General features: G+C 40.3%; 1 protein-coding gene across 1 annotated transcript; it reads right to left on the reverse strand.

Moving 5' to 3' along the window:
• Positions 1-4,823: 4,823 nt before the first annotated feature.
• Positions 4,824-7,836, reverse strand: LOC104966475 (galactosylgalactosylxylosylprotein 3-beta-glucuronosyltransferase 2-like). The gene is made up of 2 exons (XM_010795662.1): positions 6,792-7,836; positions 4,824-5,018 (listed from the first exon to the last, which is right to left on the reverse strand). The coding sequence occupies exons 1-2, from the start codon at positions 7,323-7,325 to the stop codon at positions 4,824-4,826; spliced, it is 729 nt and encodes a 242-aa protein (XP_010793964.1). The 5' UTR covers positions 7,326-7,836.
• Between the last annotated feature and the right edge of the window lie 8,572 nt (positions 7,837-16,408).

Consider the following 16,408-nt stretch of genomic DNA (forward strand, 5'->3'; position numbering starts at 1 on the left):
TTTGCTTTATTGGGGGGGTCTGGGGGGCTCCGAAAACCAGTCGGTATCTGGTGTGAGGGTTAGGGTTAGGGTTAGGGTTAGGGTTAGGGTAGGGTTCTGCTCACTATCACAGATGTTTTCAGATTTGTGAACAATATTTGAGAGAAATGGTTATTTTGTGTATATAGAAAATGTTTTAGATCTTTGAGTTCATCTCATGAAAAATGGGAGCAAAAACAAAAGTGTTGCGTTTATATTTTTGTTCAGTGTATGTAAGAGAATGCATGGTACATGAAGAATTTGAAGAATCAAACTATTTGTACAGATCTTGTATGAACCATCGTAGGAGGATAGCTTGATATTACATCTGTAAGCTATTTTTCTTTTTGTGTAAGAAATAATTACAACAATATTGTTAACTAACTAACAGTGCTGCCTTGGGTGTGTAAGCAACTACTGTGTTGTGTTGTGTTGTGTTGTGTTGTGTTGTGTTGTGTTGTGTTGTGGGGATAACACTCATCATTGTGTGGGATCTATTTTTAGATTGTTAATCAAGGTAACATGTTCAGATTGACACACTCAGTATGATATCCCATGAAGTGTGAGTAGAGTGAGATCGCTTCATTTTCGCTCATCATCCGGAAGTAACATAATAGAGTTTGAAATCATGTGTGTGAGAGTGCATGCAGGTTTGTGTATTTTCTTACATTGTAATTTGTTCTTAACTCCATTTGGTTCCCGGAGGTTCCCTCAATTCCTGACTCTCATGATAATGAGACAATATCTGAGGTTATATTTGTAGTCTCATAAGGACTATTAACAATAATATTGGCTGTTTACTCTATTTGGTCTCGGCTAAGAGAGTTCTACTCGGTTGCCTTTGACTCTCTGTGATGATTTGAATTGATAAATGCTACCTTTTCAGACAGGCTAATAATAAGATCTGGTATGCTGCACTGAGAGTTGTTATCAAATCACAGTTTAATTCACATTTAGTCACGAACAGCATAAGCATTTGTCAATGACAACACTGTTTTGATTGACAGGTGCAGCTTTATAGAATGACTTGCCTACGAAATAAAATGTAATACTTAGGAATTTCCAGTTTTACCTTCTACATGTTGCGAGAAGTTTCAAACGCATCCACACTGGAGAGCAATTTCGAAAAGCTGGAAATTGATAATCCCAGTGTAGATAAAAGACAAAAAAAGAGAAAATGTTAAATGTTGTAACAAGGTGTTCGGGTTGTCTAAGATGAGTGATTTTTAGAGTTATATTGAATGGGTTTCTTTCTTTCAATCTAAATAGGTTTACTCACGTGGTAGTCCTGTCATCTTTTGTCATCAAAGCTTTGTAATTGGTCCTGCTGTGTTTGGGCACATGTCCGGCACTTTCACACAGATTTCACAGTGTGTTAAAACTGCCACTTGTCAATCGAACATAAGACTAAATTCTGCTTTAGCACAGCTTGCCAAAGAACAAGAAGTTGAAAATGGCCAAGCAGGACAGACAGCGGGTGTGGATTGGTTTTCACAGCAGCTGAACATGACACTGAAAGCTGATAATGGGATAGTGTGGAGAGGGATCATGCAGAAGCTGTTTGTGTTGCTGTTCGTGTTCTTAGGGATATGGTTGCACTTGTCTTCGTTCTGGAATCTTCTTTACATGTTATTATATGTTGGTGATAAAACGAGCTGAATTTTAAATGTGAATTTATTGTAGTGTTATCAGAAAATCTGACAGTAACAAATCATTGTCTATAGGGTGTTAGTTTACAGCTGACCAGTATTTCTCTCTGTGTTTTGATTCCATGATTGTAGAGGAAATGAAGCAAAGAGCAATAATGCATCTTTCTGTCCAGCTAGTAGAGAGTCTTAAATCTACATATTTGCTAAAGACAAAGGCCGATGAGATGAGAATGGTCTTTTGTTGTTTTTATAAAATGAATTATTCAACCTTATATTGTCAGCTGTAAGCATGAATTCAGGAAAATAAAGATGAAAAGAAAGAAACCTGGATCGGAGGTTAGCCACGCAGGTACCTGTTTAAAATGCATACCTTATTGTGAATTTATTTATTTCGGAATATGCATCTCCCACTCATGGATATTGAGTGGGAGAAATATCATCTTTTTCGTACTTGTTTATGTAGTTATATTCTCTGCACTGATGCTCTTTGGATTTTTCAAATGTGTTCTACATGTTGGTTGCTTTGCAGTATAAGTGTTTTATTGCTTGGTAAGTAGTGGGAGTGCCAGGAAGGAGGTAGGAGGAAGTAGTTCACTATTATGCTTTATCACCCTCTCTTCTTAGGCGGAGTTGAAGATTTTACAAGTACTCTTTATATTCATATACGCAACAATGCAGGGCACTCTGTTGTGTAAAGGGATTCTGATTCTGATTCACAAATGTAAAAATTGAAAGGTCAGTTAAGGTGACATGAGGAGAGGAACGAATCTCTGGAAAACCAAATAACATTGTGAGGATTTGTGTTGACCACAATGCATCTGCAGGGTGTTGTGAGATGCACTCTCATTCCAGAGTACTACAGGATTTAAACACTTTTGATGCTCACATTAGGTTAATATAAACTATGATTATTCATTGTTGCATGTTTAAAACCAAATTTCGATTATATACTTCAATGTTTTTTAAGTCCATAAACTAGGACAAGGGCTGATGTATTGAAATGAACATGTTTTTAATGTTGTATGTACCTGTACATTCAGATAGAGAGTGGTGAACTCAATTTCATTACGGAATCAAAAGAACTAGAAATCGACATTTGAAAAAATCAGTAAATGTCAAATGTCCGAGGTGCTCTGGTTATTCGGTAGACCTCCATGTTAACTTTTTTCATTATTACTTTCATTAGAAAAAGTCAAACTTCCAGAGTAGTTTTTTTCCATGGTATATTTTACCCATTTTTGCTTCTCAGTACCTTTCACTCAAGTCCTAAAAGCTCTATCAGATGTCCCAGTAGATTTCAATGAAACCATTGAATTTAATCTTTTTTAGCCATCTATTTCTACAGTTATTTAAATAAGAGTGGACTTGATATTTTTGGCCGATTTGTACTTATGTTAGTGGGGCCTTAAGATAGCTGCAATAACTTTATCACTCACGCATCTGCAGGCTCCATCTTAGCTAAAGAGCCTGACCATTAATGGACCTAAAAGAATGTCCACTATTGGCTTACTGGTCTATTATTAAATATATATACTCAGAGGTCAACCATTTGATGAGCACACAAGTGTACACACACATGCACACGCACATACACAGACACACATTCTGAACAAATCTTCTTAAAGCACCCCTGCGTCTCTTGTAGTTCAGTCCAACTGTGAGGAGATATTGCTTCTTCAAGGGTGTCCTTGCTCAAGGAGAAACTGTATACAGGCCATCAAATCCAAACCAACACAACTCTGTTCTTGGACAAATAAAAAAAGACTCAGAGACAGGCATAAAGTGCATTTGTTCAGATTTAGGTTGATAACCAGTGTTCTCCACTAACTCAGGCTCTATACTCGCCATCGATCCACAGATCTGTAAATTGCATTAATCTCATTGTTGACAATGTGTAGATGTGGTGTGTGCTTCTTGGTACTCTCTTTGAATAGCAATCAGTTTGTTCCACAGTTCTCCAGAACTCCATAATGCATGAGATGTGGGACTACTCTAGGGGATCAGTGTATGTGTATGTGCGTTGTGTATGTAGGGTACTGAAAGGACAGCTGATGTGTAAAGCTTTAGCAGCGCCAAAAAGGCAGACATGTGTGTTAGTTTGTAATCAGACAGCTACACTTCATTACCTGCACAATGACTTTCACACACACAATGAACAATGTATGTGACTCCATGCCCCCCACATCCACACACATAATCTTTTCAAGCAGTTGGAGCAGTAAGTGGGACAAATGACGTGCAAAGAGCCACGTATTCTTCCATCTCTTTGGCCAGCTAACCTCCCGCTAGTTTGAATGACAGCTGAGAGTGAAACCTCAATCAACGTCCCCCCCTATCTTCCAGGGAAATTCAAAATCCACCCTCATAATTTGCGTCCTGCTCTGCCCTCTCTCTTCTCTTCCCCATCACCCCTCGCCACCAACCGCCCCTCTCTCCGAATTGCCACTCCACTCTACTCCTCTCCGGGGACACAAAAGTGCCTGCAGATGCTCCAATCGACTCTACAGTAATAAATTGTATGTAGTCAGTTAAGCTGCACGACTGCCAACTGGCAAGGCTGCAAACCTCTGCTTTGGGAGAGAGCTTGGGAAAAAGAAAGGTTCTTCCAAATTGGATTCACCTTCAGCAGTGAGCTCACTTGAAAGCGATGTCCAGGCCAGAGTAAATGATGAAAGAGTATTGAAGGAAAACAAGGATTTATAGCCCGCGGAGAAAGAAGGATAAGAGACACTTAGAGAAAGAGCGAAAGAGAGAGTGTGACGGAAAGAGGGGTTAGATAATGTAAACAGGAGTCGGGTCATTGTTGCAATTTGTCATAGTTTACACAAAAAAACCACGAAGAGTCTAGGAGCTTTGGTCAGACTTATGTCGTTATATAAATTAAAAAATATCCTTTGGTTATAGAAATTTCCTTGTTCTATATTTTCATTAGAGCCGTCAGTCTGCCTTTTCAGTTAAAACATTATTCATTCTGGGGTAAACAGACCAAGTGAAACCCCTGCTGCAGTCCCTGTATGCTTTCCTGTTAAAAGTTTACTACATGCAGCGCACAAGCTGTTCCAGATACAGAGCTGAATACTAAGGACTCCATACACAGATCTCCGGAGAGTGGGGAATATATGTCACACAGCTCTGAGGGGATAGGCATGTTTATTATTAGACCTCTTTGGAAATGCTGTGCCCCATGCCAGGTTCCTCATACCCTGGCGCTGAGGGCATGCCGACTGTGTGAGACAGGAAATTGAAAGCCACTTGTTGTTGGAGGGCTTTTTGGAGGAACTGAAGTCGGCGGATGATAGAGTGTGGTATGGACATATGGCCGAGTGGTGGAGGGATCACATTTCCTCCCCACTAAAGGTATTACAATGAGAGCAGGAGAGCAGATTAGGAGACAGACACAGAGAGGATAGAGGAGGCAGGCTGCTTTAGGATTCAGTGCCACTCTTCAAGGTCAGTGCACTATAGAAATAATTTAAAGCAACATACCTCTTTAAAAAAAATAATCTTTTTTTTCACATTCTTAATCACATGATGTAACAAAACCTGCCAAAACAGTCAATTGCCAATCAATTATGTAATTGCTTGGTTCGTCCTTTTACCTGATTGCAAAGTAAGCCAATTTTGGAAATGAAGTCTGCCAAGTTTTATGTTGGTGAGCTTTGAGGTGGATATATTCAAATCTGAATCCTTCATGGGGCTTTTCAAAACCCATAAAGCACCTCAGAGACTGGTCCAACACCTGCCTTGTTCTCTAGACGGCTCCCTCGGCTGTGTCTGTTTAGCGGTAATGATCTAAGCCATTCACACCCACCACCAATGTGTTCTCGCTCCACCTTTTTCTTCTCTACCGCATGCAAATAAATGCAACAGGAGCCCCCATTTGGGATTTAGATGGAGAGGGAATATATGAGAGAGAGAGGGAAGCTATAGGGACACGTAGATGGAAGGAGATTCATGTAAAGAAATGAGGGGAAAATGGGAGAAGAAATAGAAGAAAATAACATGAGAGAGAAAAAAGGGAATGGATGGGGCAGATGAGAGAAGGGATGAAAGGGGGGAGAGGGGAAGTAGCAGAGGGAGGTCATTGCTGGTGCTGAAATCAGAGACTGGAAGTGAAGAGCTGTGAGAATAAAAGCAATTTGCATCACTGCTCCACTGAGCTTTCCAGTGCCTTTCATTTACCCCCCTCTGAACCCCCNCGCTAGCTCCGGTCCTTTTTACTGTGGACTCGATGTCCTGACAGGCTGGTATTTGTGCAACCTGCACAAACACAATACTGCACCATGATTACAAATGGTGAAATACAATGTAAAACTACCGAAAAAAATACCAGCTCACTAAAACACAACCGCTCAACTCAACGCAACTATTAACTATACCCGCGGTCAGAGAGCGGAGATGTTTCCCCTTTGTGATGTAATATGACGCGTTTGACGTATGACCTTAAAAAAAAGCCGTTTTTAAGAGCAGAGCTCAAAATTGCTCCTTTCACTCTGAATTCCTGCCCTTATGTCTCGTAAAACATATCAAATCCTACACTCACTTTTTTAATTGTAATTTTCAAGCAAGTTTAAGCATAAATGTAGAAAAAACAACAACCTGCAAGATGCTCTTTAAAGCCACCAAAAAAACCTAATAATACATAGGCCTAACTCAAGGAGCCTGCCTCAAGTGGCCATGTGATGAACACCAATTTTGACATAACATTACAATGCTGTTGACTTGTTTATGCATCAATATTAATTATCGTTAAATTATGTAAAAGTATGACGCTGGAACGGGTATGCTGCAGATCCCGTTTCTGAATGGCTGTCCCGGAAAATGGTGCGTTTGGTCACGCTTTCCTTCAGAAGTAACATTGTGTTGTTTAGCGTGTATTTTGCAACTTTTTTATTAATTTTACCATTGCCTGGGCTATTGTTTTTATTTGATGTGTTGACTTAAGAATCTTAAACTCCATGTGGATGTTTGTGTTTTTCAAACTAAAACTCTTAAGTTTAAAAACTAGCTTACAGCTAACGTTAAAGGGCACATGTTGTAACTCCCATGATGCTCTTGGGAGCTGAATGAGCAGGAAAGACAGTGGCAACAGGAGGACTGAGGGGGTGATTAAATGTCGCTTACCTCCTCAAACAGCTCGAGGCTGTATGTGTTGTCATCATCCGCGAAGAACACCACCCCGGTGTCCCGCCTGTTCCGGTGCTGGCGGAGCCAAATTAGAGCCACATTTCTCTGTTCAGTGGCGCGTGGCATCCCGGTGCGCTTGAACCTGCGGGGAGTGAACACGTGCAGGTGCGTGTACGGCACGCCGCACCGCGCCAAGAAGCGCGCCACCAGCTCCGTGTTAGTGGTCGAGTCCTCCACTACGATCCAATGCAGCCGGGGCACCTGCCTGAAGGCGTGGGACAGACGGGTGAGCTCCGCTTTCTGCACCGGACGGGTGTAAGTCGGGGTGATGGCGTAGATAACCGGGAGAGCGGACTGGTTCTGGGTGCCGGTCCCCCCCGGTGTGCCGGTCCGGGCAGCCCGCTGAACCCTCCCGGTCCGCCCGACTCCTGGAGTCCGGATCGCCCTTTTACTATCGATATCGATCATGATGATGACAATCAGGACCCAGGGCAACAGGATGAAGAAGCGGCTGAAAAACACTGATTTCATGGCGAGGCTTAAGTTACCATAGGCTCCTCACTCCATCACAAACAGAGGAACGACACTCCAAGAACCCTTCGTTTAAATCCTTTGATGTTCTCAACCAAACAGCAGAAATAGGTTCATTTAAAACAACGTAAAACCGTTCCCCCGTCCCAGCGGGACCGTTTCCCCGGACTCCCCCTCCTCCTCCTCCTGCCTCTCTCCTCTACTCTCGAATGGGACTTGAGTGCTTCTTCGTCGTCCTACCCTCCTCCAGCTCACTCTCTCATGAGCCCGGTTACATTCCCATGTTGTGCGGTCCTTCACTGCTATTTCCAGAGGAGAAACAACCAGCCGGAGCGGAGAGGTCCTCCGTGCAGCGGGCGGTGAGAAGCCACCGATGAGCGCCGCCTCGGAGCATCACTTGGCGGGGACGGAGCCCTGCTCTGAGTGAGGAGGAGGAGGAGGGCGGAGCAGGTGCACAGCGAGGAGGAGAGGCGGAATAGAGGAGAGAATCTGGGGAGGGAAAGAGCGAGCCAGAGGAGAGAAAGAGGGGGGGGCTCTGAACTGATAGAGAGGCGGAGAGACAAAGAGACGCAGAGAGAGAGGGGGAGAGAAAGAGAGAGAGAGTCCTATTTTATACTGTGTTTGTCAAATGTTTAATAATGAAAATTGCACCTCGAGGGGTCTTTATGAAAAGTTCTGTGGTCAAAAGACACATTTCATTTCATAAATTGATCACTCCATCATTAGGCAGTTTATTCTCAAGACAATAACTGAAAAGGCTGTTTGCCGTACTACAAGGCAGAGGATGAAGAAGCACTCAGATCTTGTACTTAAGTAAAAGTATAAGTACCAGAGTGTAGGATTACTCTGTTACAAGTAAAAGTCCATGCATTCAAAATGTTACTCAAGTAAAAATACAAAAGTATTAGATTTAAAAAATACTTAACGTACAAAAAGTAAAAGTAGTCATTGTGCAGATTGGTCCATTTCAGAATAATATATATGATATGTTTTATAATGATTGATCATTAAAGTGTTCTCAAAGCTGGTAAAGGTGCAGCTAGTTTGAATGACTTTGTATACTGCAGGGTAGCTTGTGAATTTACTCAGGTGGAACTAAAGTCTGATTTAACACTTGATTTTAATCCAAATCTGTAACTAAAGGTATTAAATTAATGTAGTGGATTAAAAGTACATTATTTCTCTCTGAATTGTAGGGTAGAAGTACAAAGTATAGCATAAAATGGAAATACTCAAGTAAATTACAAGTACCTCAAAATTGTGCTTAAGTACAACTTGAGTAAATTAATGTAATTACTTTACACTTCTGCTATATGGCAGTATGTTACTGTTGGACCATGATCAGGCTTGGGGAGCAATGGATTATCAGAAATCCTTCATTAGTCCCAAAGCGGGGAAAATGACAGCAAAGTTAGAATGCATGTTTAAAGTAACCTTCCAAACCCGACTACCATCTGACTGATGGAAAAAACTTGTTGATTGCAGCCCTACTTTAGATTCAGCTCTTTGGAACCATCACTTGTTCTATTATATTTGTAATGTAAGTTAATAACATGTTTAGTCATTCTGTTTGACTTTACTGGATATTTCACCGTGTGTGTACAGACATGAAACATGCGGGAAGATTGAAAAAGGGATTTGTGGTGTAAGCTGAAGTAAGTACTGAGTCATTAAATAGATTAGTTGATTTTCAGAAAATGTATCAAATTGCAATTTTTTATGGAAGCTAAATACAAAGCAAGCGCTGATTCCAGCCTCTCACAAGTTATTTTTCTCAGATTTTCGATTCATTCTAATGTAACAGTAAAATGTCTTTGAATTTGTGGTTTGGACAAAACAAGCACTCAAAGGCTGCCCAAAGAACACTGTGGGCATTTTTGCCTACACTGTAAAATATTACCATGATTTCACAATATTTAGCTATAATATTTTACAATAAATTACTGTTACTAAACCTTTACTTAACTGCTATTCTCCAGTGTCCATTGTCTCTCCTCCGGAGACAGGCTCTGTTCTCAAGTCAGAACCAACCAATGGGATGAAGATGATCTAAAGAACAGAAATAAATGGCCCAACTACGTAAATGTGTCTTTGGTTAATCCTGCTGTTTTCAGAACACATTTGTAAACTCAGATTGCGTTTAAAAAGCCTTTTTGAATAAGCATGTTGCAATGCAAACAAACCATTTTTACCCTACAAAGGGCCAGTACAATGCTCAAGTATTTAGTTCTTCAGTGTATTATGCAGTATACACTGAAGAACTAAATACTTGAGCATTGTACTGGCCCTTTGTAGGGTAAAAATGGTTTGTTTGCATTGCAACATGCTTATTCAAAAAGGNGAACGGACTGTATATTTAAATGTTAGCACCCCCCGAAGAGGCTCAAGCTCTTACGTTGGGTCTGGAGTTACAAATAAATTATAATTCATCAGTAAAGTAAAGCCTACGAGTGAGTTGTACATTTCCGCTTGCCATATCAAGTATAAATTATGTGAATGGGTAAACTGGAATTTAAGGGGACAAAGGGTGATCACATAATCAGTGTGGCACAAAAGAATGAGGTCCCCCTTTGGAGCTCTGTGTTTCTTAATTAAACACATCATCTGTGACAAGGCCCTGCCTACACCCACTATAGTGCCATCCAGAAGATGTTTTCCAAAAGTAACAAGTTACTGTAAGGGCACATCTTACAGACAAAGTCTCTGTGTGGGCAGTTTTCTCAGACAGTTTTCAGACAATGCTACAGTATATATACAGTATATATGCTTGGTCAGTCAGCCCTTCAGGCAGCATCATTGTGTAAAATGTCATATCGGTATTTCATGGATATGACAGTTTGAGTCTGATATGATTTGACTGTCATGGAGACTCATGAATGCCAAAAGTGTTAGTGAGTAATCATCAGTTTTTTCTGGTTGACTCTTCTGCACCATACATTGGTCTTGATTGCGAACAATCTATAGCTGTCTTGGCCTCTATGTAGGGCATTCAGTTATAACCTTCAACATATTAGAGAACTAGAGAAAAATCCAACTGTGTGACCTTGTTTATTTTCCAAATAGATCAGCAGCAATCACAATAAAAAAATGGATATGAGACGAAATGATTCATTTTGGCGACTAGAGGTCCTGTAATCAACAACAAAGTCACATTGGGCATTTCAACAAACAACTAAATATGTTTTTTTGTCTATTTGTCCTTAGGAGGAAACCGACACAAGCTTGGAGTATGACATGTATGACAAGGTGGAGGAGAAGAAGAGAGAAAGAATGATAAAAGCAGGATAACAAAGCTTGAGAAAAGTTTGGGAGTGATGCGGTTTGATAGAAGAATGATGAGGATGGAGGAGTGATAATGGAACTCTAGCTCTACAGTGAGAAGAAAGCAGAGAAAGGAATGTGGATGCCTAAATTGTGAATACTGGCTAAATATATCTCTTTCTTCTCACCACCCTTGAAGCCAGTTTTCCATTTGAGAGCTGTGGAATGGTGTGGTGAGTTTGCTGCAAGGGAGGGAGGGGGGNTGGAGAAACCAGCTTGAGTGCGCTAGAATTTGAAAATACACAACTGGAGAAAATCTGCCACTTCCTTACAGAGCCACTCCTCCAACACACACGAATGCGCACATGACCAATGAGGGCACAAGATAAGTTTGTGCACAGATGGAAAGCTGACAGGCAGGTAGGCCATCCAGTTACTTTAGCCGGGCCGGCTCAAATGATCAGTCGTGCTTTTTACAGTGCTACGGCTTCCACAGATGACATTTTGACTTTGCTGATGACTAGCAATCTATTTTGTTTTTTTGCTAAAAAAGTTATTAGTTATAAAAAATACAATTTTGTCAATCAATAGCACTGACACAAAAGCATTGCAAACAAATAAGAAAAGAAAAATAAGTAAAACAAGTTGGAGATTTACTACATCAAAACTAAAGCATTATCTTCAACTAGTGCTAGTTTCCTAACCACCATAAGCAGGCAAACTGCCCTGAGGCCCTTGATCCCCACGGTCCCTGAAAGCTCCATGTTTACAGTGTGTCAATTGGTTTGTTGTGATTTGATGAAGTGCTGATTTTGGGTCCATGTACCTCTAAGGCGCAATATTAACTGAAATGAAAAGCGTAATATATCGTCTGCTGTGAGAAAAGCAATGCGCGCCTGCAGGGCACCTCGGTCCTTTGATGTGGATGTAATGACTAGACTGGGCTTTGTTGACCGTAAATACATTTATATTGCTTGTGAGTTCACTAAATGGAATACTACCTGGGAAGAATTATCTTCCAGGAAGCAAGCCAATGAAAATGCTACTTTTTTATTCTTCTCTTTAGTCTTGTTATTTATTAAGAATGCTCTTGTCGAGGCATAGTTAGCAAAGTTCTTCGCGAAGTGAGTCACTTTGGGTGCTAATGATGGTTCGAGGACTTACCATTAAACCATCATAGACAAAATCTAACACTATTGGGACTCATTCTGAAGCCCAACCAGTAATAAAAACAAACTTCTATGAGATGTTATGTACAAAGCTGTAGACAGAAAAAGATACAAAATAATTTACATGACACTTTGGCACTGAATTTTCCCATAGCAATCATAAAAAACATTCACATGTGTTGTCCCAGAGTTAATATGCCCCAAAATCCTGATTGATAGTGCTCAAGGAAGATAAACACTGCAAATGAGGAAAATAAAACAATGTAAACACCATTTTTGAAAATCTCTCCTTCTCCCGAAATACATCTGGCCTGTGTGTCAGCCAAGTCAGTGTTACAATGGAGTCATACAATGAATTCCAGCTAGAGAGGGAGGGAGGAAGAGATGCAATTTAACAGGATAAAAAGCCACATTGTCAGTCTTGTGCAACACTCATGGTGGAGAATCTGTTTAAAAGTCTGTTAATATGTAACGTAATAATTAAAAAAATGGTTCCAGGCTATAACTTGGGATAAACAGCTTTCCTTAATGAACAATCAAAACCATGCCTGTTGTACTTCTATGTTACCCATGTTACCAGGTGCCAAAGAGCAACATGTAGACTTAAGGTCAAACATTTTGTCATGTAACTCATAAAAAGGAGCAACATATCACTGGAGTACAATGCGTTCAATGTTTGTTCATTAAATTGCTGCTTTCTTTAGGAAAAGTTAAGAAATCACTGGTATTGGCATAACATATTTGCAATAACCAAATAATAAGACAACTTAAAAGTCTTCACTATTGAAATAATAACATTTATGTGCCTGGTAGGGATGCTTCGATCGATCGGCTGCCGATCGATATCGGCCGATATTCACTCTCTGCCGATCGATCGGTGCTCTCTAAAAATGCCGATTGCGAGAGCCGATCACATGACGTAAAATACATGACACTTTTCTCTGTGCGCGGCAAAAAAAGCTCGCCAAAATGGCTTCACCAGTCTGGCAGTATTTTAAGGTGTCCGAAAATGACAATAAAATAGCGGTATGCAGCGTGTGTGTGAAGCAGAAATCCTGCAGCTCCGCCCGCTGTGACGGACCGGTGAGCTGAGCAAAACACACACCAAGAGTTAGACCCAACACACTTAGCTATTTTATCTACCTCTGGAAAAAGCTAAACTAGTTATAAATATATTTATTCTTCACTGTCGGGTCACTCGACATAAGTACTCGGGTCACTCTGGATAAGTACTCCCATCACTCCAGCAGCCGGCGCTCTAACTACACACAAAGTGTACATAGTTACTTTACACCAGTTGATGCTGTCAGGGGAATCTGTGAGATTATTTAAAAATCGTGACGAGGAAACCTTTGCTGGTTTCATAAAAATATGATCAATTTAATAAGAAACATTCTTCTTAAGAGAAATATCAACTACAACTCCCAGAAAGCATTGCTGTAAGTCAGTGATTCTCAAATGGGGGTACGTGGACCCCTGGGGGTACATTGGGGTACTGCAGGGATACAAAAAAAAAAGGTAATTAAAAAAATACCATCCATGATTACAAAAAAGAATCATAGTACAATAAGTTAAATAGAAAACACAATTTTATATAAGATATTCCGAGAAAAAGGGTTCAATCTTTCCTAGTACTTAACTGGTTCTTCTCTGTTTTTACAAGTGTGTGTTCACGTTCTGGTCAATTTGCTCAGCGCTACTGCTTGTTACAACTTTTAATACTCGCCATTAACTGTTATTGCTCAGGTTAATCTCGCCCCCCTCTGACGTAAGCGTGAAATATTGGTTCTTGCCGGGTAGCCGAGTGGGGCCATCTAAGAAGCGGTTTTCAGTACTGAGAGCTGGCTCCACTGTGGTAGAAACAGGAAGAACCAGAGCTAAACCAGGCTCTAGCCCGGAACCACGCTGAGCGGGAAGCCAGTTGCAAGATTAGATTATAAGAAATAAACATTGAAATGGAATCGTGGTTAAAAACGTAGCAGCACTACAGCAGGGAACGTGGACAATGGAGAAAAAAAGAGAACCAAAATTGAGCCGTCAATTTCAGGAGGCGTATGCTTTGATGGGATTCATGTAAAAAAAAACTGTAACCCGCCCCAGGCATTGTGTTTTTTCTGTGGGGAGAAACTAGCCAACAGCTTGATGAAACCAGCGCACCTCCAGAGACATCTTCGCACCAAACACCTGTGTCATGTTGGTCAGCCACCGGAGTTTTTCAAGAGAAAACTTGCTGAGTACAGATCCTCGCAAGAGATGATGCAAAAAGCCTCCGAAACATCAGCCAAAGCACAGGAGGCATCGTATGTGGTGTCACTGCTCATCGCTAAAGCCAAAAAGCCGTACACTGTATCTGAGGACCTAAAACTCCTAAATAGAATAGAATCATTTAATGTCATTATACATGTACAATGAGATAATAATAAATGCTTCTCCCTTTCAAGGGTGCCATCAGTTTTGATGGCACCCTTGAAAGGGAGAAGCATTTATTATTATCTCATTGTACATGTATAATGACATTAAATGATTCTATTCTATTTAGGAGTTTTAGGTCCTCANTCAACTTTCCATCTGTGCACAAACTTATCTTGTGCCCTCATTGGTCATGTGCGCATTCGTGTGTGTTGGAGGAGTGGCTCTGTAAGGAAGTGGCAGATTTTCTCCAGTTGTGTATTTTCAAATTCTAGCGCACTCAAGCTGGTTTCTCCAAAATTACCTACCCCACCTTTAAGTGAAGAAATGGTGTCAAAATAATATGGTGTATTTTATATATCTATCTATTTTATATATATATATATATATATATATATATATATATATATCTTCTGACTTTCAAGGACTGTCTGTATATGCTTTCTTCACAAATTAAACTGGAGGATTTAGTTTTCCAAAGAGAGCTAAACAAATAGCCACAAATTGCTGGATCTTGTGCTCCTGTGTTGATGTTGAGCATACCTTGATCAAGGTCAAGTCTTAAATACAACTTGTGTATATGCACATATCAAATGTTCAAATTCACTTGAAAACAAGATCATGACATGATGTTTAATTGCATCAATCTTTAGCTGACATGGGGTTGAATTGTTTGGGGTGAACTAGACAAAATCAACATTGTGCTTGCTTTGTGATGGGTTGGAAAAGGAGATGATCCAAAACCAGCTTATAGATGAATAAATGATGTGGTTTTGATTGCAGTTTGAAAAGTATGCAAGATGATTAAATGAAAAAGCAAATAAAATGGTTTTTTCTCCCACACAACACAATATATACATATAAACAGAAAACCTGACATCTTCATCTGAATTTAGATGTGTCTGTAGTTTATTGATTAATATATAACACCTACTTTATTGATTTGACTAAGTTGAGTTATTTTATTAACCTGGGTTTGCAATGTGGTTGCATAAATGCTGTTTTAACTGTTTCACATCACTGCTTTGGCTATTGTTGCTTAAGGAGAGGGAAAGCTATACATGTAAATTAAATGTTGGGAACATTCAGTGGGCGACCATTAAAGCTCCTAAATAGGAACATATTCAAAGTGTTTATGTTTACATTTAGTAGAAATAACTTCAACAAATGTTTGCTTCTCCTACCACCATCAGTTAAAATACTGTTTTGCTATTTCCACTGAAAAACAGCTTACTTAGTTGTAAAGTATGAGGAATTGTGGATCAGATTAAATGAAGGAGGCAAGGTCAAATAGCTACAGGAGTGAAATAAGGGGAGAAGAGGAGATGAGAGAATATTTGAGGATAGAGGGTGTCAGGCAGGACAGCGATGGGACTATCATAACAGAGCCTTTTAAAAGCAATAAAGAAGTTCAAAGGAAAGAGTTCTAGTATTAACATGCTGCTTCATATTACACACCTCAGGGGTTTCCACCCCCCAAAGTGAGACGGGAAGGTAGTTTTAGATGGATTCCCCTTTTCTTTCTTTCTTGTCCCCTGTCTTTGTCAGCGTTTATTTTCTCTCTGATGGATTTGCTGCTGGTGATGGGGCTGTGGCTTCAAAGTGTTTAACCAAGGAGTAAATTGCCGGTTACTTTCTGGCAACTTTCTGATCTCTGTGTCAAAATGGAGTCAGCGGTGTAGAACTGAGGGCAAAAGACTCTGGCCGTCTTTAGAAAGACAGTGTGGGAAAGGTTAAAGTTGTGTATGTTTGTGTGTGTTTATGTGTGCAATTACGTTCCTGTGATTGTTGCTGTCACTCAAGTGCCTGATTGAAGCTCAAGCATTCTCAAGCATTTACCCTCACATACTTTCCAAATTATCCCATTCACTAAATGATAAATTCAGCCACATTTCTTGCTCTGTCTGTAGTATAGTCCTTGGGTGCCGAGTTCCTGCCTGAGGACACTGCCAGCCGTACCGACTGAGCCCCATATGTTGCATCACCTGCAGTGACCCTCCATATTTACCAGATTGTGCTCAAAGACTGTCTTCCAGGATGTATCAAACTTGTGAGGTCAAATCATGGCCAAGTAGCCTTGAGGGTTTCCAACAGTCATTAGGATTCAGGCCAAGTGAATGTGTTGACTGTTGGTCACATCCTCGGAGCAGATGCTTGAAACTAAATAAGTACCCAGTTGTATCCAAGTACTGTACTAAAAGAGTAACCTTTGACTAAATGACTTAATGTTCACTCAGTAATAGT

Source organism: Notothenia coriiceps, unplaced genomic scaffold, assembly GCF_000735185.1.
Source record: "Notothenia coriiceps isolate Sejong01 unplaced genomic scaffold, NC01 NC01_scaffold00037246, whole genome shotgun sequence".
NCBI classification, from domain to species: Eukaryota; Metazoa; Chordata; class Actinopteri; order Perciformes; family Nototheniidae; genus Notothenia; species Notothenia coriiceps.

What these genes read in the sequence shown, in the direction of transcription:
- LOC104966475 (XM_010795662.1), bottom strand. Translation starts at nt 7,325, where the DNA reads ATGAAATCAGTGTTTTTCAGCCGCTTCTTCATCCTGTTGCCCTGGGTC. An exon ending in GCCTCGAGCTGTTTGAGGAG is followed by an intron (nt 5,019 to 6,791) that starts GTAAGCGACATT and finishes TAATACCTTTAG; the next exon opens with TGGGGAGGAAATGTGATCCC.